This window comes from Lactuca saligna, chromosome 6 (genome assembly GCF_052625555.1).
Source record: "Lactuca saligna cultivar CGN05327 chromosome 6, ASM5262555v1, whole genome shotgun sequence".
NCBI lineage: Eukaryota > Viridiplantae > Streptophyta > Magnoliopsida > Asterales > Asteraceae > Lactuca > Lactuca saligna.
The window spans coordinates 14105196-14125048 of record NC_136422.1 but is presented as its reverse complement, the minus strand read 5'-3'; the positions used below and the strand labels follow the sequence as shown (position 1 = coordinate 14125048).

The window sequence follows — 19853 nt, the reverse complement described above, 5'->3', positions numbered from 1 at the left end:
ATGTAAGTTGTGTTTATGCTTATGTTTCTGTATTGACGATAACATCTCAAATGCTTTAAAATGAATAAAAATATTTTTCTTTGGAAATGCTTTGATAATGTATTTATCATGTTTTACTGGGAACAAATTCCGCAACATTTTATTAAGAGGGGTACTCTGACTTTTATAAAGCATAAACAAAATCGGTTTTTTCTGACCGTGAAAATAGGGATGTCACAATATATATATATATATATATATATATATATATATATATATATATATATATATATATAAAGAGAAAAAGAGAGAAGAGTTACTTGGAAAACAAAAAAAAAAAAAAACCCTAAAAATCATAAAAATGCATAAAAATTAGTTAGAGATTACAAAACTTTTTTTAAAATTTTTTTATAAAAAAAATCGCAGGTTTTTTTAATAAATTCGTTAAAAAAAATAAAAAAATCAAAATTTAAAAAAAAAAATCAAAATTTGAAAAAAAAAATTGTTTTTTAAAAAAAATATCAGCGAATTTATTTAAAAACCTATGATTGTTTCATAAAAAATTTTAAAAAATAAAAAATTGTGATCTTTAAGTATTTTTTATGTATTTTTATGATTTTTAGATTTTTTGTTTTCATAAAACCTAAACCTATATATATATATATATATATATATATATATATATATATATATATATATATATATATATATATATATATATTGAAATAACAAAAAACTCATAAATGGTTCCTGTAATAATCAAATGATAGAAATATCATTCATTTAATGGAAAAAACTTGATGAAGTTAGTAATAATGATCTTTTGTTTAAAGTTTTGAAACTACAATGATCATCCATAAGATTTTTTAAAGTTAGGAACGAATTTCATATTTTATAACGCAACAATGACCATTTATCAAGTTTTGTAAAAAAAAAAAAAAAAATCGAATTTATAACATTAAAAAATATATTATCTTTTAGGTGATATATCCCAAAAATAAAAAGGAAAATTTACTTTTTATTTTTTTTTATTTTTTTTTTATTTTTTTTATTTTTTGGTCATAAACACCTGCGACCATCTTCATTCGTCTTCCTGAATTTCATAACCATCTTCGTTCTTTGGTCATCCGTGTGTGTGGGAAATATAGTATGGAGGCAAGAGGACAGAGCTCGATAGCAGCAGCTCGGTACACTCTACCAGCAACCCGATTGTCATCCGAAGACATACTTTTCTGTATCGATGTTGATCCTGAATCCCTCGTTGAAATGAAGAATACCAGCGCCAGTGGAAGACCTTTTACCAGATTGGAATCAATTAAGCAGGCTATTCTTCTGTTTATCAACGCTAAGCTTGCTATTAATCCAGATCATCGATTCGCCTATTCCGCACTCGGCAAAACCCCCTTTTGGGTAAATCCTTTTCCTCTATTCTTCGTATTCTCGATTTCTTTTCTATTTGCCTAATCCATAGATTTTTGCATACCCCTTCGTTTCCAAAATGATGAATAAATATTCTCAAATGCAAATCCAAGATAGGTTAGGTCTCATTTCTAGAACCATGATGTTGAAATCAAGTGAAAATTCACTTGATAGGTTTGTAGTTTATAACAGCTTTGAAGCTTGAAATTCGTCCATTTGACTAAGAAAGATGCAGCAACCCTTGGATACTATAACCCAATTCTGTTGTATACAAACCCTAGCATACTTTACCTAATCCTCTTGATCTTACTGTTCTTTTAATCTGAAACATTGCCAAAATAAGGAGTTAGTGTCCTTAATTAGTGTTTGATTTCTTACTTTTTCTCCTTGTAGTCTTTAAGCCTTATTGTCTGCTTTATGGTTTATGCTTGATTGCATGTATACATACATACACATACAGCTTAAGAAGGAGTTTAGCAGTGAAGTTGAGTCTGCAATTGCTGCATTCCGAGCCATCTCAGTTGACTCTTCCGCTGGACATGCGGATCTCACGCATCTCTTTAAAGTCGCAAATCATGAAGCTAAAAAATCCCGTTCACAGAATCGGTTACTCAGGGTGGTTAGTTTCATTTCTAAATTATTTTATTTAACTATAATTAAAAATATATATATATATATATATATTAACAAGCAGTATAATTATGTATGTGTGGTTTCCACTTTCTCCAGATTCTAATATATTGTAGATCATCAGTAGTGCCACAACACCAATGGCCCACAAACCAAAAGCTGTTCACGTTTGATGTGGTTTACCTACACAATAAACCGGGGCCCGATAATTGTCCGCAGAAGGTGTACGATGGTCTGGTGGACGCCCTTGAGCAGGTGAGTGAATACGAGGGGTATATCTTTGAGAGTGGTCAGGGGCTGACACGTGTCCTCTTTCGCCACATGTGTGTCCTGCTGTCACATCCACAACAACGATGCGTCCAGGATGACATTGATATTCCTAAATCTCTTACCAAGAAGTCACCTGCACCGGATTCTGCCACCCCTAACCCTGCTGCTGCTGTTGCTGATCAAGAATGTGTTCCTGTCTCCAGTCAGTGACTTGTTAATTTCTTGGTTTTGTATATGAATAAGTTAACAATGGACTAAAATCGTGCAATTGAAACTATTTTGGGCTAAAAATATTGAAACTTTATGGACTGAATTCTCTAAGAAGAAAGAGATATGATTTTTTTATTGTAGGTAGGTATTTTTGGGCTATATAAGATGCTTTCTTTTTTAGGGTTTTTGGTTTTACTCTTTGTTTATGAACTCATGAATAAGATAACTTCATCATGTTCATGAATGTTGGTCATATCAACTGAATCACGTAAGTTGTGCTCTTATTCATGTTATGTATCTCTAATTTTTAGCGTTTCACCTAATCTTATGCATGTTATTTTAGAACATGTTCAAACAATATGAAGAACTCGCATGTTGTGGATAAACCACGGTTGTCATGTGTGCAATACCACGTTTCTTCCACATGGGCATTTTCCATGATGTTAAAATACACAAGTCTTTAACGGGATCTTTGCTCGATTATGGGCATTTATTAATGATATTTGTGCATTGCTCACCAATGCTCCTCTTTATTTCCGATCTTATTGGGCTTTCCTTGTCACTAATCTAGTTATTTCTTGTTTGTGGGATGACATTTCATTTGGAAGAGCAAGGTCCCTTGCCTCATTTTCATAAATACATGTAATAAATAAACTATTCTTACTTCACAAATGCATGCCACTCAAAAACCCTATCAATTACCATATCTTGCTACACTTTGATCAATATTAACATCCTTTTTGCTCAAAACACAACTTTCATATTACCATAAAAGACTTCAAATGATCATATTTCAACTAGTGGAAAACAAAACAAATAACCAAAAACGACCCCACAAATGCACATCAAAACTTGCATCCTTTCATTCATTCATTCACCACAAAAAAGAACCAATCCAATCAAAGACAGGGAGATTTTATAGAACAAAACCATCATAAAACTTCTCTCTCCATATCCTACTTGTTCGCTATTCGTTCGCCTCTTCTTTCGGATCCTCAACTTCAAGCAAGTCATCATAGGATACAGGCACACGGATTCTTTCATGAACAGGTCTTTTCTTCACCTGTCTCTCTTCAATGTCCAATTCCCCATTTTGCCCTTCACTCCTCCCCACCTCTTCTTTCACACCTTCTACTTCTGCTTCAGCTTCAGCTTCAGACAAACCCTGTTTGCTCTGGTTTGCTGCTTTCCTCAAATCCGGTGGTTTAAATTGCTTCTGCAAGAACAATAATCCACCAATCATGATCTTATATACTAATCATCATTCATAGTCAATAGTCATACATGTATTACTTATGAGTAAAAATGTATGTAAAATTACCTCAAACTCCCTCCCTTTTTTCATTATCTCCTTATATACATTTGGATCACGTTTTCTAAGGATGTTCCACAAAATCCCACCACCATTCCTATATCGCCCTCCATCTGAAGTCATCTGACCACCACATGCCTGAATCGCATCCACCTGTCACCATTACATCATCATTAAGTAATCCAATCCAAGATACAATACCAAAAATATGCACTCAACTATCAAAGCTAACAAACATAACACTCTTTATTCTATAGAAACAGCAAATCAAAGCCATACAAACACACCATCAAGATATAATCAATGATCCACAGACTGAAACTGATAAAATGGCTTCTGGAAGAGAAATCTGCGATTTTAGGGAAACAACATTCAGCATCAGAGTTCAGACACCAACAAAAAATGAAGTAATCTATCGACATATATAAAGATCAAACATAAATCTTGGTTTCCTACAGAATAATGCTAAGGAACCAATGTTTTCTGGTTATGCAATATGCATGGATACAAGTTGTTTACCCCAATGCTAAATTAATGCACAATAAGGTTGATTTGATTCGTATATAAAGATTAAAGATTTTCCAAGAAACTATACCTCCTTCACAAGATCACTAACAGCAGGGACACCCAGACAACCAACTGCAGTCCATATCAGGTAAGACTTTCTTTCTTTCAAACGCCTGCAAGTATCTAAAACAAATCTGCAAATGACATAAGACATTACAACCCATAAGTCAAAGGAGGGAAATGATTAGGGTTAGGGAAAATCAGGCAAATACCTGTTAATGTCCAAGACACCAGGGCCTGAAGCCACTTTCTTTTTCTTATTTCTTTTCTTATTTCTACGTTTCTGACTTTTACTCTTAGGTTCTTGAGATACTGTGTCACCATCTCCACTGCTGTGTTGTCCCAACTCAGCTTGTTGATAGTTCTCAACCAATTCTCCTTCTTCTACATCAACCATATCAACATCTTCCATGTCTTCAACATTGTCTGCATCAAGTATTGAATCAAGCAAGCTCTCTTCTCCCTCCATGAGTAAAAAGGTACTGCAAAGACATCAAGAACACAAATTAAGCACGTGTCTCTACTTTCTCCACTAAATCCTCAGAAAGTACAATTAAAATGTTCATTGACACAAAACATCAAACACCTTGGATGCAACCCTTTTGCTCTAAAACTATCTTTTCGGACAAAATTGAACTTGGATGATTAGTTCCAGTATGTATCAAACAGCATTCGAACCTCAAAATCAGTAGCCACATAAAGATCATCCATTGACTCTAAACTTGAAACATTTCACAGAAAAGATTTATCAAAATCATATTAAAAATCGACTATATATCACGTATATTCATATAAACAGATTAAAGCATCTCAACAATTTCTAGCAATTTAGGATTTTCAAAAGATTACCCTAAAAAAAGATAGGTTAAAACCAATATTTTAAGTTTTGAACTTACTGCCGAAAGAGTTGAAAAGGAAGACAGCAAGTCGGAGAGAGGCCGGAAACGGTGACTCACGATGTTCCGGTGTTCGTCTGTTGTTCCTTTTTTTCTCGTAACGTTGCTTTATGTCCGCGACACTGCGACCTCGACGCTCGACCTGCGTAAAGAGAGCAACAGCCAAGGCCCAAAGGTGAAGGGCCTCGGGCTTCCTTTTTTAAGCCTTCAAGTTCACGGGACACTCAATTTCAATTGTTGGGCCAATGCCTATATATATATATATATATATATATATATATATATATATATATATATATATATATATATATATATATATATACCCCTCAAAATGTATTGATCTTTATGACCGACAACTTCAAGTAATGCAAAAAAAATGCTTAAAAATGTAATATATTTCTTATTTTGTACGCATTTAATCTTTACTATTTTTTTGCACATTTAGTCTTTGTTGTTTTTGTACATATTTATTACTTATAACCAATTTTTTTTAGTTTTTTTTTCTCACAATATCCTATGTAGGATAATCATTAATAAAGTGTTCAAGGTTGTTGATGCATATGGTCACCGCAACCTCGGCTACTTAGTTGCTTATATCTTGTGGTTTGGATTAGATTATGTATTCTGAACGTCATAATTTCTTTATATGATTTGAATTTTAACTATCTTTATATCCATATGTTCGTATTTGATTCTACTATAATTTCGTTTAGATTACTCCCGATAAAAAGTAATATATTTTTACTTATGTTTTAAAAAAACATTCCTATATACATTCATAAAGAACACATGGATATAAAAATCATAAGTAAAAATATATATTTTTTAATAGGAGTAATCTAAATGAAAGTTACAGCAGAATCAAATATGAACATGTGAATACACAAGTTGTTAAAATTCGAGAACGTATGGAGAAGTTATAACGTCTAGAACATAAGACCTAAGCCAAACCACAAGATCTAAGCAACCAAACAGTCAATGCCACGATGGCCATAAGCATCAATAACTTCAAATACATTATTAATGACTATATCAGGTATGATATTGTGAGAAAAGCCTAAACAAATGAGTCATAAGTACTTAATGCATACAAAAACAACAATGATTTACTTTGCAACAAAAAATATTAAGGCTAAATGTGCGATATATATATATATATATATATATATATATATATATATATATATATATATATATATATATATATAGACACACACACTAAAGACTAGATGTATACAAAGTGAGAATTATATTATCCTATTAAGTCATTTTTTCTAGGCTTATCCGGAGTAGCCGATCATACAAACTGAATGTATACAATTTAAATAAGTTGAAAGGGTAAATATCGGCAAAAAAAAAAAAAAAAAAAAAAAAAAAAAAAAAAAAAACCCTCAGTGACCAAATGTGTACAATTCGAAAAATCTATTTCTCTTTTAAGTCATTATCCCTATAGAAACGATCATATTTATTTTATTTTGTAAAAGTAAGCATTTTGTTTGGAACATAATGTTTAAGACTAATTTGTATCTTAAACAACGGTACAATTAGTGGTAGTTGGTTTCCTAGGCCAAACTGCCACTTTGGCATGCTAATGTGTCCAAAATAGCACCACATTAGCAATCACATTATCTGGCTTCACAAAATTTGTGGTTGGATTAAGCTGATCTCTTCTGAAAGTTCATATATTTTTGTTTATTTTTTCTTGAACAACTTCTTTTTTGGTGATATATCTCTTTTTCTTTTACTTATTTGATTGTGCTTTTATTCCAAGTGTATAATGTTTATTGTACGTCTCTAGTACATTTAGCAAAAACTTTGTACTGTTCAAAGCTTGGTGATAGTGGATTTCAAATGACTCAAGTAGTATTCTCGTGGTTTATGCTCTCATTTTGAGGGGGTTTTCCACGTTAAAATTTGTGTATCTTATATTGGTTACTTACATGTTAAGTTGTTGGTTGATTATATTGGTATCTTATATTGATTACTTACTTCTTGTTAAGTTGTGATTATATTGGTTAATAAGTTGCATTGGGGTTGTTTGGGTTGCATTTAAAATATAGTATTTGTTTGGGTTGCATTTAAAATATAGTATTTGTTTGGGTTGCATTTAAAATATAGTATTTGTTTACATCCTCAAAGGTTCATTCGAGTCGAAAAATTAGTCAAAAGAAGATTAATTTCTTATAATTTGTCACAAACTATCCATTGCTTTTTGTAGCAAGTTGTTGTAAATAATAAAATATTTCAAGTATTTGAATAATTAGTGACGAGAGGACCATTGCTATACATTACTAGAAAACGGGGGGGTTAACATATATGAGTGATGGAAAAAAAAAAAAGTTGGAAACAACGACAAAATATGGATGGATTTCCATCTGACTAAGAAAGTGAAATTAGTAGGATATTAGTGACGTTTTTGTGAGGGTTACTATCATTGGTAATTCATTACTATATATTGATGGTTTACCGACGAAATTCAAAAAAGATTCAGTATTGTTGATAATCTGTCGGGAGAAATATGATTTTTTTTATTTATAATTAGGAGGGTAGTTTGGTAAATCAGCAATTTAGGGCTGCATGTTGACATTTTCAACTAGGGATGAGCAACGGGCTGGACCCAAACCGGACCAACCCGAAGATCGAAAATCATTAATTATCTTACCCAAAAAATGGACTGTTTTTTGGTGTATCAAGTCCGGATTTAGTCCGGTATGGTTCCGTGTACTAAACTGGGTTTCGGGTTTTGGACCAACATTTAGAAAACATAAAAAAAAAAAATGCACATTTTAACAAAAAAAAAAACAACTTTTCATAAAAAAATTGCATGTTTAAATAAAAAACAATGCATTAATAAAAAACTGCACTTTAACAGAGAAGTTCTTTTGATCATTTGAAGAACTGTACTTTTTAATAAAAAATTATACTTTTTAACCAAAAAAAAAAATCCTATGCTCTTGGCTTCATGAACCTACCAGGTACCACAATCATTATAATCTTTTGATCTACATGATGGAATTGTTTTTGTTAATAAAGGGTAATCTTGGAACAAAGAAGTTCTTTTGATGGCCCAAGATTTAAGGATAGGAAGAATTGTTCATGGTGGTTGATTGACCTTGACCTTGATCATTAGGTTTACTTCATACTTGTATCAAATAAAACTATACATTATATTATAATATTAATATAATGTATTATATATATAGTATATTGTCAACCTTATTTCTGATTTGAAACAATTCATATGCAACTATTAAAATTTGAGACTAGATGTGTAACATCCCGAAATATCAAGAGTAGAGTTGAAGGGCTAAAAGAGTAAATTGGGAAAGAGTGACTCGGCGAGTAGAGTCGCGACTTGGTCGCGTGTTAAGTGGCCGACTCGGTGAGTCAGTGTAATGGACTCGGCGAGTAGGCGCTGAGTGGAGAAAACCCTAATTCTCGGGGTTGAGCCTTATATAAAGATTACTATGTTTTCCTCCCAGCCTCTTTATCACCCCTTGAGCCCCAGAAAACCCTAAATCACGGAGAAGCACCATTGTTGAGTGGATTGGAGCTTGGAGAAGTAATGGTTGAAGGAATTTTGGGAAGATTGAAGGCTTGGAGCAAGGGGCTTTGCTTGGATTCGAATTGCATTGCAGTTGGGGCATCACTTGGAGGTAATATCTCGTTATTGACCTGTTGTTATGTTGTTTCTTCATTTTGGGGTTTGTGAGAAATTGTCTATGGATGAAATGGGAAGTCTAGAGGTTAGATCTGAGGTTGCTACCTCAGATCTGGAAGGGAGAAGAATCAGAGAGCATGAAAGTCCTTGTGTTGGAGTGTTTAGTGAAGCTTACATGTCCCAAAACCTAGCCCCAATGTGCAAACGGCTTAGATCTCTTTGGATTCACGTAAAGTTTGCCACTTTACGTGATGGATGAGTGGTAGGAGACTAGATCTATGTTTTGGATCAATTGCATGGCCTGAGATGCTTCTGTATGGATTCAGACCGGTGGTACTCGACGAGTTGCTTGAAGATGGCCTGGAACTCGACGAGTTGGAAGAACAACTCGGCGAGTAGGTTGAAGATAGCCTTGGACTCGACGAGTCCATTTGGACTCGGCGATTCTTGTCAAAGAGTCCTAAATATTCTCTGGTTGAGTCGAGAATCGGTGAGTCGGGGGATGACTCGGTGAGTCGTGTGCGAGTGGACTCAGAGTTGTTGGACTCGGCGAGCCTCGGGGTGACTCGGCGAGTTAGGTCACAGATTGAGTGAAGAGCTGATTATGGGAACTCGGCGAGTCACAGGGTTGACTCGGCGAGTAGGGTCAGTCAGGGGTTGACTTAGACTGAGGACTTTAATTTCGACCAACGGTTGGCCGTTGACTTTTAGGGTTTGGTCAGCGATGTGGCCTTTGGGCCAAGAGAGAGGTAAAATAGTCTTTTACCCATAAGAGGGTGTTATGAGAGGATTTATTATAGTCTCGAGAGTTATATTCATGAGAGTATTTGCCCTACGTGTTAGGCGGTGGTGAGTTTGAGATTCAAGTGTGGGGATATCTGCTTTTTGCTTGCCAGGTGAGTCTTCTCACTATACTTTACCTTGAGTAGGTAACTAGAGTTATGTTATCAGAGTATTTGTATGCTATATGTACGTGATGTGTTGTACTGCATTATTTCTATGTGATTTATGCTGTGCATGTTTATAGAATTGGAACCGGAAGGTTCCCATAGTTAGAACCTGAGGGTTCACAGAGTTTGGGTGCACGGACCCATAGAGTTATAGCCTCGAGTGGCTAATATGTGTTATGTGTGGTATTTTGGGGAACTCACAAAGCTTCGTGCTTACAGTGTTTTGTGTGATGTTTTTCAGGTTTCTTTCAGTATCACGGGACGGCACCGGCTTGATTGTACACACCAGAGAAAGAGTCATATTTTGGAGGATCCTGGTTTTCTATGCAAGTGAAAATGGAGTCATGTTTTGCAAATCGACTATGAATGAGATTTTAAACAAGTGTTTCTAAAAAATAAAATGATTATTTTAAATGAAAAATTTGTCTTGAAATTTACGGTGTTACAAGTTGGTATCAGAGCCTTGGTTTGAGGGATTCGGATGCACCTTCGGGTAAATCTGGACTCAAACTGAGGAAGTAAGAAAAGTTTTAAGGAAATAATTTTCTAAAAATGAATAAAAGTTCAAAGAGAAAGCAAGAAGGAGCAGTGTGTACAATCAGTCAGAGCCCGAATGGTGATTTCCCAAAATACCCTTATTTTTGTGTTATGAGATATGTATGATGCACTTTATGAGATATTATTGCATGCTAGAGACAGGCTAGGTATTTCATATGTTAGGACTAGAGTGGCCTTATTTGTGATGCCTTAGCCTAGGACTCGTTGTTATAGGTGTTATGCTTTTGAGTATGTGATGAGTGAGAGTATCCAGTTAGAACCTATGAGGGGTAGAGTTACAGAGTTCGGTGGTACTTTCGAGGATGAGCCGAGAAGGTGGAGTTATCACAGAGAGGGAGTCCTATGTATTCTTCGATGCTCGAATGCTGCTTGCTTTGTGCTTTGTGGAACTCTCGATGATGGGAGACAGTTACCAAGTGAATATGATGATATTCAGGAGGTAGATGGTTGGCATCATTAGGAGCTCTTCAGCAGCTGATAGCAAAGAAGTGGGAGGACAATGGAAGAGCCTATGGAGTAAACCTATCCAGATGAGTGCGCTTGTAGAATAGAGAATTTCGCTGGGGAGCGAGCACGCGCGATGGGATTGGTGAAAGAGCAGGTCGAGCAGCTATTTAGAAGCTCTGGGATGGTCCGTGTGGAAAGTATGGGTAGATGTGGCAGGTAGTATGGGCCTGTACTACTGAAAGCAGAGGACCCATACTTGATACAGGGAGTATTCTGAAGGTTCTGAGGAGAAGATTAAGGAGTGATGTTATGGTTTGAGTACCATACATCAGAGCAGATCGAGGAGTGATGTTATGGTTCGGGTACCATACATCAGGGCAGATTGAGGAGTGATGTTATGGTTCGGGTACCATAAGAGGGTGTTATGAGAGGATTTATTCTAGTCTCGAGAGTTATATTCATGAGAGTATTTGCCCTACGTGTTAGGCGGTGGCGAGTTCGAGATTCAAGTGTGGGGATATCTGCTTTCTGCTTGCCAGGTGAGTCTTCTCACTATACTTTACCTTGAGTAGGTAACTAGAGTTATGTGATCAGAGTATTTGTATGCTATATGTACGTGTGTGTTGTACTGCATTATTTCTATGTGATTTATGCTGTGCATGTTTATAGAATTGGAACCGGAAGGTTCCCAAAGTGAGAACCTGAGGGTTCACAGAGTTTGGGTGAACGGACCCATAGAGTTATAGCCTCGAGTGGCTAATATGTGTTATGTGTGGTATTTTTGGGAACTCACTAAGCTTCGTGCTTACAGTGTTTTGTGTGATGTTTTTCAGGTTTCTTTCAGTATCACGGGACGGCACCGGCTTGATTGTACACACCAGAGAAAGAGTCATATTTTGGAGGATCCTGGTTTTCTATGCAAGTGAAAATGGAGTCATGTTTTGCAAATCGACTATGAATGAGATTTTAAACAAGTGTCTCTAAAAAATAAAATGATTATTTTAAATGAAAATTTTGTCTTGAAATTTACGGTGTTACAAGATGGATCAAATGTTTTCTGAGATATTGGAATTTTTAGGTACATTTGTTTTGACTATAGAAGTCAAAGTTTCTAATGTCAATTTTGTATATGAAGCAAAAACAACAGATCAAATGATTAAATGCAAGAAACAACAATGTATTTTTATTGATTTGTTTATTATAACATCATATTTTAAATTCTTCCTATTACACTATAACAATATAGTACTTTAAAGAATCTACCCATTTAGCAATTTCATCCAAATACAAAACAATGTTTTTCAAAATAGAATGTTGTAATAGAAAGAAATGAAAGCAGGAGCTATAATATACAATGTGACATCCCCAATTTCAAGGCCAGAAAAGACTGATTTTGTTTATGCTTTATAAAAATCAGAGTACATCTTTTAATAAAAAATGTTGCGGAATTTATTCTCAGAAAAACACGATAAATACGTTATGAAAGCATTTACGAAGAAACATATTTTATTCATTTTAAAACATTTGTGATGTCATCGTCAATACAGAAACATAAGCATAAAAAGAACTTACATTCATTTCACTAGTGATCTATATCTCCTTAATCTCTCAGTGTAAAGCAACTTCGTATCGATACCTGTGATAAAATTAATTTGAGTAGGTTAGGCTTGGGAGCCTGGTGAGCATATAGGGTTTTTACCCCACAATAAATAAATTTATTATGCTTAAACATCAAACAATCAACCTAATTACCCAATCCCCATTATCTTATTCCTTTCTTAAGGATTTACCCTAAGAATCAACTATCACTCATTACTAAGGATTCATCCTAAGGATTAGGCACGAAGTCCACCGCTGCCCAAGGTTTATATTACAAGCACTAACAACATCGATCCCCACATACTGATCCTATACAGTGATCTTACTAGATCTAGCCTAAAGGATCGATATGAACAACTAACTAACGAAACTGCTTCAGAAATTCCCTAGCAGCAAACGAGGATCGAAGAAGACATCAAATGAATGGAATAAGTTTAACCACGAACCTTTGTTCGTAAAAGAAAGAACCACCAGACAATTAAGTCAGGGGTAATTATTAATGCCTAGGCTGTGGTATGAATATTATGAGGTATATAACCCCCAGACGCACCCTATCTAGCAATGGAGACGCTGACTAATGCCTAGGTTGTGGTCTGAATATCGTGAGGTATATAACCCCCAGACTCACTCCAAGAATGGAAACATTAACTAATGCCTAGGTTGTGGTCTGAATATCATGAGGTATATAACCCACATACTCACTCCTATCCGGCATCGAGAATGGAAACACTAACTCATGAAGCTCGTCCGATCACTTCATAAAAGAAACAAAGACTCCAAATATCTTCAAAATAAAGGTACAGGGAAAATAGTAATAAAGTACTCCCGTACCCCGACACGTAATAGTGTCAAAAAGAAGAACTAACGAATGAACACGTAGTTCAAAAACACCTAATGAACATAAAGTTCAAGAACACATTATGAACATATAGTTCAAATATACCTACCGATTACAAGTCTGCTAACGTTCCACTGGACTATCTAAAATAGTCTGTGGTTGTTGTCTATATTTTGCTAGATGACTAGATCATCTTAAACATCGATACCTCTCATCACCTTTTATTTCATCAAATATCATCTAATTCATCTATCCATGTTTTACCCAACATATTTGTAGATAAAAATACATATACAGTTTAAAACTTGTATAAAACATCTATTCAACAGTCACCTTAATTAAACAATTAATATAATTACACATAGCACGTATTTAAAAGAAAATACTTCATATATGTGTGTAAGGTGAAAGTGACTATACACTCACTTGAGTAGGTGGTGACTCAGCACTCGGGCAGCGCTTCGATACTCTCAAAACAATTTTCCTTCAATAAAACCTAGTATCAATTCCACTAGGGTTTAGTCTAACGTCAACTGTGACTAATTAATAGTCTAGCTATTATTATTGTATAAGCGTTAAATAACACTCAATATAACTCATAATAATAGCCCAAATAATTATTTTAAGGACCTAATAACATTACTATAATTATTTGAAATCTATATTAAAAATTGCGTAAGCGTAGCTCACTTACAGCGGATTTTAAAGAAAACCGGGCTTTATTCGGAGCAGCGTTTCGAAACCGAAAGACTCTTTTTCTCGGGACTCCGGGAGCTTCGGGGCTTCCTTAGGGTGCTAGGGGATCACCTAGGCTTAGGGGAGGGTTAAGACCCTTAGAGAGAGAAAGTTTAGAGAGAAGAAATTAAGAAAGGTGTGAGATTTTCGGAATGGCTTGCATGCTATTTATTGTAAGTTTTTATGACACTCATGTCGTGAGTGTCATAAGACTCACGTCGTGAATCTCATGATTCACTCCGTAGACTTGCCATTTGCGTCCCTAGCTTCGGTTGGTGGCCAAGACACCTCATGTCATAAGTGTCATAATGCTCACGTCGTGAATTGGATTTTATCCTCTCGCAGCTTCTAGATTCCGAATTATGACATAAGTTGTGAACGTCATAATTCTCATGTCGTGAATTGGATCTTATCCTCTCGCAGCTTCTAGATTCCGAATTATGACATAATGTTGTCAGTGTCATAATTATGACGTCGTGAATTAGCTAGTTTAGGGTTTTTAAAAGCTAAATCTTCGGAATGCCATAACTTTTGCATACAAACTCCGTTTTTGACGTTCTTTATATCCACGCGTAGGTGGAGACATACTCTACAATTTTCATTTAGACTTATAAGGATAGAAATTCCTCTATCTTAAATTCACTATTTACGTCTCCCGGTGCAGTGCCGGTTTTTTGCCGAAAAACTTCGACGGGCCATAACTTCTTCGTTATAACTCGGATTTCAGTATTCTTTATATGTACGGAATCCTTGAGACATATTTTACAACTTGGTTAAGATTATTTATTATAAATAATCTTTTGTCGAAAAGTCGTTTTCGACCCCTATTATCTCTAAATTGACTAGCCCGGATCTATGGGCGTTACATACAAATATATGAAAGCAAGTTGCTATCTTTTTCATTTACAACATTATCAAAAACCAAAGTAGATTATGAATTATTGATTATCTAACAAGTGAGGTAGACGTATAAGAAATAAGTTCAAAGCACATTGCTATAATTAGAAGAAATGAAAGTACATTGCTATTTTTTGCATTATCTCATGTTCCTTGCCATTGCAAACATAGATGCATCTGTATGTATTCTACTATATGTTACTAGGATATTTTTCAATCTAATAAAACCAGACGAATTGTTTGTGTTTGTCTATGAGCTTCCTTGCGAACCATTCACATCATGATTCCTTTCCACTTTTGATTTCACATCATCTTCATCCTCTTTTTTCACATTAATTATATTATTATATTATGCTACCATAGTTATTCCCATATTTGCATTTGTATCACATAAAAACACCTTTACCAGATTATGTTTGTTCAGGTTATAGTTATACTTTTGCTTGCATTGTTTGATAGCAACATACTTCTGTTGATTTGATTATTATAACATCCTAATTTCAAAGGATGATTTCATAATAAGATAATTTGAAAGTATGATGCTATAATGGGTAGATTTTGTTAAAGTACAATGTCTAAATACGAAAAGAATATGAAGTACCAAACTAGAAGGGATAAAAATAGGAATGTGTTCTTATTCCATTCTCGCCCTCCAAGCATAAGTTTCTCTCAGTTTTTCTACTTTTTAGGCTAGAAGTTTTTTATTTATTTTGTTGGAGAATAATTCTTTGGTTTTTAACATTGCAGTATTTCAACGCCAGCTCCACCAAGAACCGGAATTGGAATCCATACTATAGCGACCAAAATTAGAACTTTCGTTCATTTTCTTCTCAACCAAATGTTGGTGATTTTAGTGTCACCATGTCATTTTAAGTAACTGGAACTAACATGTGAGCTAAGGGGCTTCATAATTTGTACTCTAATATATGCATGGAGTAGTGCAGAGTGCACGCATGTATAAGATCGAATTAGAAGCCGGTTCGACGACTAGTCGGGGGTCTGGGGGCAGCGCCCCTTTGGCGGGGTCTAGGGGCAGCGCCCCTAGCGGGGTCCAAGGGGCAGAGCCCTTGGCTGGGGTCCCACTTCAACTAATGACGACCCAACCCTAATGAAACCTAATTTTTTTTAATATATAAACGACTCTTTTTATACAGAAGGGGGTTACGTTCTTTAGCTCTCGTTTTTCATCACACATTCACAAAATCCTTTCGCATATTGGCTTACGTTTTCTGTGCCTAGAAACGTAAGTGTCCACTTGGATTATCCTAGGCTGAATTTCTTGTAACCCAGGCATAGGGTAGAAATATCAGTTCAGAAAGTGAGATCATGATCCAAGTTGGTATCCAGATCTCCACCACAAACCCTAAATTTCCTAACACCAAACATCAGGTAAATCACTTTCTTTCTGAACAATACACCAGGGGTAAATCGACCACGTTAAAACAATAATGGTTTGATAAATAAATAGATATCAATTTGCAAATTATAAGAATAATGATGTCAACGGGGGCAAACGAGATAGGTAATGCACCTCCTGCCCCCGCCCCCCAAACTTTCTCTGCTCCCCTACCCCCGATTAATTTTAGGTTGTCTTTTTTTGGGCTAAAAGAAGTTGTTGTTTGGATTACAAGATGCTATTTTTAGGTAACACATATTTTGTTATAGCAAAATTTTACATGTTAAAAAAAAGTTATGGAATCTTAAAAACATTAACTTAAAAACATGTTTATTTATTAAATTTTAGAAGCTCAAAATTATGTTATTATTTATTATATTTATATAACTAATAGATGTAAATATATGTATAATTTATTAACGGGGACCCCATGGGGTTTCGGGACGGGATTGCCCACCCTCGTCCCCGCCCCTGAAAATTTAATAATGTCTCTACCCCTGTCCCTGCCCCCGATTATTTTAATAAATACTCCCAAACGGGACAGGATCCCACGAGATTTTTGACATCCCTACTTTAGGAAAAGGTGTATTTGGATAATCTAAAAGCAAACATTGTTGTTTAAAGAAGGTTCGATGAGCAATGGAGAGAGTTATATCTAAACGAGCATTCTCTTAAGACCCCCACTCAAACTATTAACAATTTTAAAACCAATGTATCATAATTTTTATAATTTTTGGTTTCTATTATTAAAATACAAACATACGAATTAGTTAATTAGTTATTTAGTCAACCATTTTCTATATGTATTTGAAAATTATGAATCTAATGTATGTAGAGTATTGAAACTTTTTTATTTTTATGTTTGTTTGTTTTGAAATATGGATTTGATGTATGTTTTAAGATTAAAATTTATTTTTGCAATGCCAAAATCCGTTGGTAATCTGTCACATCAAATATGTCGGTAATCCTTTATAGAGTTATTCCGATATTCCTTCGGTAATTCGTTAGCGAGTTATTCTGTCGGTAATCTGTTGTAAACACATTCCGTCGATGATCCATTGCAAAAATATTTTTGTCGGTGATTGTTTACTAATTACCGATGGAAAATCTGTTACTAAATTTGCTCTAGCTGTCGGAAACCCGTACAAACACTTACCAACAAGAATATACCGACGCAGTTGGGTCTGTTGCAATTCCGTCGGTAAAGCCTATTAGCAACGGACACCGGCGGTTTTAGTAGTCGGTAATGTTCTTTTTTGCAGTAGCAATAATATATCACATGGTTCAGTCACTAATCAAAATTTTCCAACAAACAAACAACATTCTATAGGGACCTACATGTCAATTTTATGCTCATAGAATATATTTTAGATCGAGGAATTCAGGGAGAAATCGAGTCCAGAAACTACCAATTAATGCGTATAGTTGGGGATATAAATCCATATATCGAACAGTTTTTAACTATTAAATAAGCTAAATATTTAGTATTATAAAATGACTCTATTCAATAGTAGACTATAGAAGCAGTATATAATTCAGTTTCACTGATGATAATCTTCAACATTCATGATTTATGCCGATAAATGAAGCTCATTTCAACTTTAGACGAAGTATAGCCACCATCAAGCACCAAATTATGGCCAGTTATAAATCCGGCTTCATCGCTGGCTAGAAATAACACAGCTTGTGCAACATCGTCCATGCTTCCACATCTCCCCTGAAGTAAACTACCACATTCACCTATCCTGTTGCTTACTTCTTCCATGGTCATTTTCGGTTTCCCTAAATGGTCTCGATATGCATTCACGAGCATCTCTGATGGGATGGCGTGTGGTGAGACACAATTGACGCGAATCCCATGAACTCCTAACTCGCAGGCTGCGCTCTTTGATACTGCAAGAATGGCTCCTTTAGTTACCGTGTATGCGTGCGATGCAAGGCCTCCCATGATTGCAGCTGAACTTGATGAACAAATGATGGAACCTCCGTTACCAACTGAAATCATGGCTCTTGCAGCGTGTTTTATCCCATGTATAACGCCTTTTATGTTAACGTTAATTAGGGTTGCCACCTTTTCCATTTCAAGATTCGTGATGCTCCTTCCATTATCTGAAATTAAACATAAATTTCAACAACATAAGAGAAACAAAACTCCATAGCTATACTAGACCCAGCTTTAAGCTCGACCTATTGCTACAACAATTACCCGTGGCGTATATAAAAGCACAGTTACGTATAAATGTTTCTTTCCTTGTATATATTAGAATATATATTGTAAGAAAATATGTGTTTTAATTATACCAATAATTCCAGCATTGTTGAAGAGTATATCAAGTTTTCCTTTCCAAGATAGAGCAAGTTGAACAGCAGATTCGACATCGGATTCTTTAGAGACATCACAGTGTATGTAAAGACCTCCAATAGACTGGGCAAGACTTTCACCAGCATCGTCCAAAACATCAGCAACTATAACATGAGCGCCATTCTCAGCCAGGATTGTTGCTGTTGCACCTCCGATTCCCCTTGCTCCACCGGTTACAACCGCAACTTTCCCCTTTAACCTTGCAACCAGAAACCAGAACCCCATCAACTTATAAAATTTAACATGTTTGTTATGTGTGAAAGAAGGGCAAACTAGGCAAGAATATGTATGTTGATAAGTAGACTAACCGTTCTGTAGCCAAATTTTGCCTAACATCATCATGTTTATGACCAGATGACTCCATGGTTTACACTTTGTATTGGTAAAACATTCAATATATGAGTTGTATTTGGAAGCAATTAGGAAGACAGTGTTGTCTTTGATGATAGACTTTTCTACCACCTACTTTTGACCTATAATAATGGTACGTACTTATATTGTGTGATTACTAAAATTAACATACTTATATATATATATATATATATATATATATATATATATATATATATATATATATATATATAGGATTAGGTTATTGTGTTCTAACTATCTATTATGTGCAGCTGGATTGATTGTGGACTAATCATTTTAATTATTTTAATAAAGTAATTAATGCATATTATATGTTCAAGATATAATGAGTATTAATTATTAATTACTTTCTTAAAATAACTAAAATAATTGGTTCAGAATGAATCTTACGTACACACAATAGATATTAGAAACATTTCAACCTATATATATATATATATATATATATATATATATATATATATATATATATATATATGTGTGTGTGTGTGTGTGTGTGTGTTTACTAAAACTAGACGAAAATGTGTTTAGTGATCAAGAGAACAATATGTAATTTATCAGAATAGTTGAATCAGTTGTAACACCGTAAATTTCAAAACAAAATTTTCAATTTTCTTATAAAACATAATTCGATTAATATTCATCAAACAACCATATTAATTATCCAATATAGGTTAATACAAAATCCCAAGATCACAATGTAAAAACTCCGAGTGTGTGTGTACGGATCAAGCCGGTGCCTTCCCGCGGTCGTC

At 34.8% G+C, this 19853-nt stretch overlaps 3 protein-coding genes across 5 annotated transcripts; 1 reads left to right on the top strand and 2 right to left on the bottom strand.

The window, feature by feature from the left end:
* The first annotated feature begins 1062 nt into the window (after window positions 1-1062).
* LOC145003324 (BRISC/BRCA1-A complex protein) lies at window positions 1063-2611 on the top strand. Its single transcript, XM_078962457.1, has 3 exons — window positions 1063-1389; window positions 1859-2017; window positions 2128-2611. The coding sequence occupies exons 1-3, from the start codon at window positions 1129-1131 to the stop codon at window positions 2506-2508; spliced, it is 801 nt and encodes a 266-aa protein (XP_078818583.1). The 5' UTR covers window positions 1063-1128; the 3' UTR covers window positions 2509-2611.
* A 736-nt stretch (window positions 2612-3347) lies between these two features.
* LOC144999687 (phosphorylated adapter RNA export-like protein) lies at window positions 3348-5417 on the bottom strand. 3 transcript variants are annotated; one of them, XM_078958818.1, is made up of 6 exons: window positions 5284-5416; window positions 4974-5108; window positions 4600-4869; window positions 4416-4521; window positions 3830-3973; window positions 3348-3724 (listed from the first exon to the last, which is right to left on the bottom strand). In XM_078958818.1, exons 3-6 carry the CDS (start codon window positions 4854-4856, stop codon window positions 3476-3478), a joined length of 756 nt encoding a protein of 251 aa, XP_078814944.1. In that variant the 5' UTR covers window positions 4857-4869; window positions 4974-5108; window positions 5284-5416; the 3' UTR covers window positions 3348-3475. The 3 variants fall into 3 exon arrangements, with proteins under 3 accessions (XP_078814944.1, XP_078814945.1, XP_078814943.1); XM_078958819.1 differs by having other exon boundaries at window positions 4974-5103; XM_078958817.1 differs by lacking the exon at window positions 4974-5108 and having other exon boundaries at window positions 5284-5417.
* A 12315-nt stretch (window positions 5418-17732) lies between these two features.
* On the bottom strand, window positions 17733-19212 carry ATA1 (TAPETUM 1). The gene is made up of 3 exons (XM_078960570.1): window positions 19035-19212; window positions 18666-18925; window positions 17733-18473 (listed from the first exon to the last, which is right to left on the bottom strand). Exons 1-3 carry the CDS (start codon window positions 19088-19090, stop codon window positions 17929-17931), a joined length of 861 nt encoding a protein of 286 aa, XP_078816696.1. The 5' UTR covers window positions 19091-19212; the 3' UTR covers window positions 17733-17928.
* Between the last annotated feature and the right edge of the window lie 641 nt (window positions 19213-19853).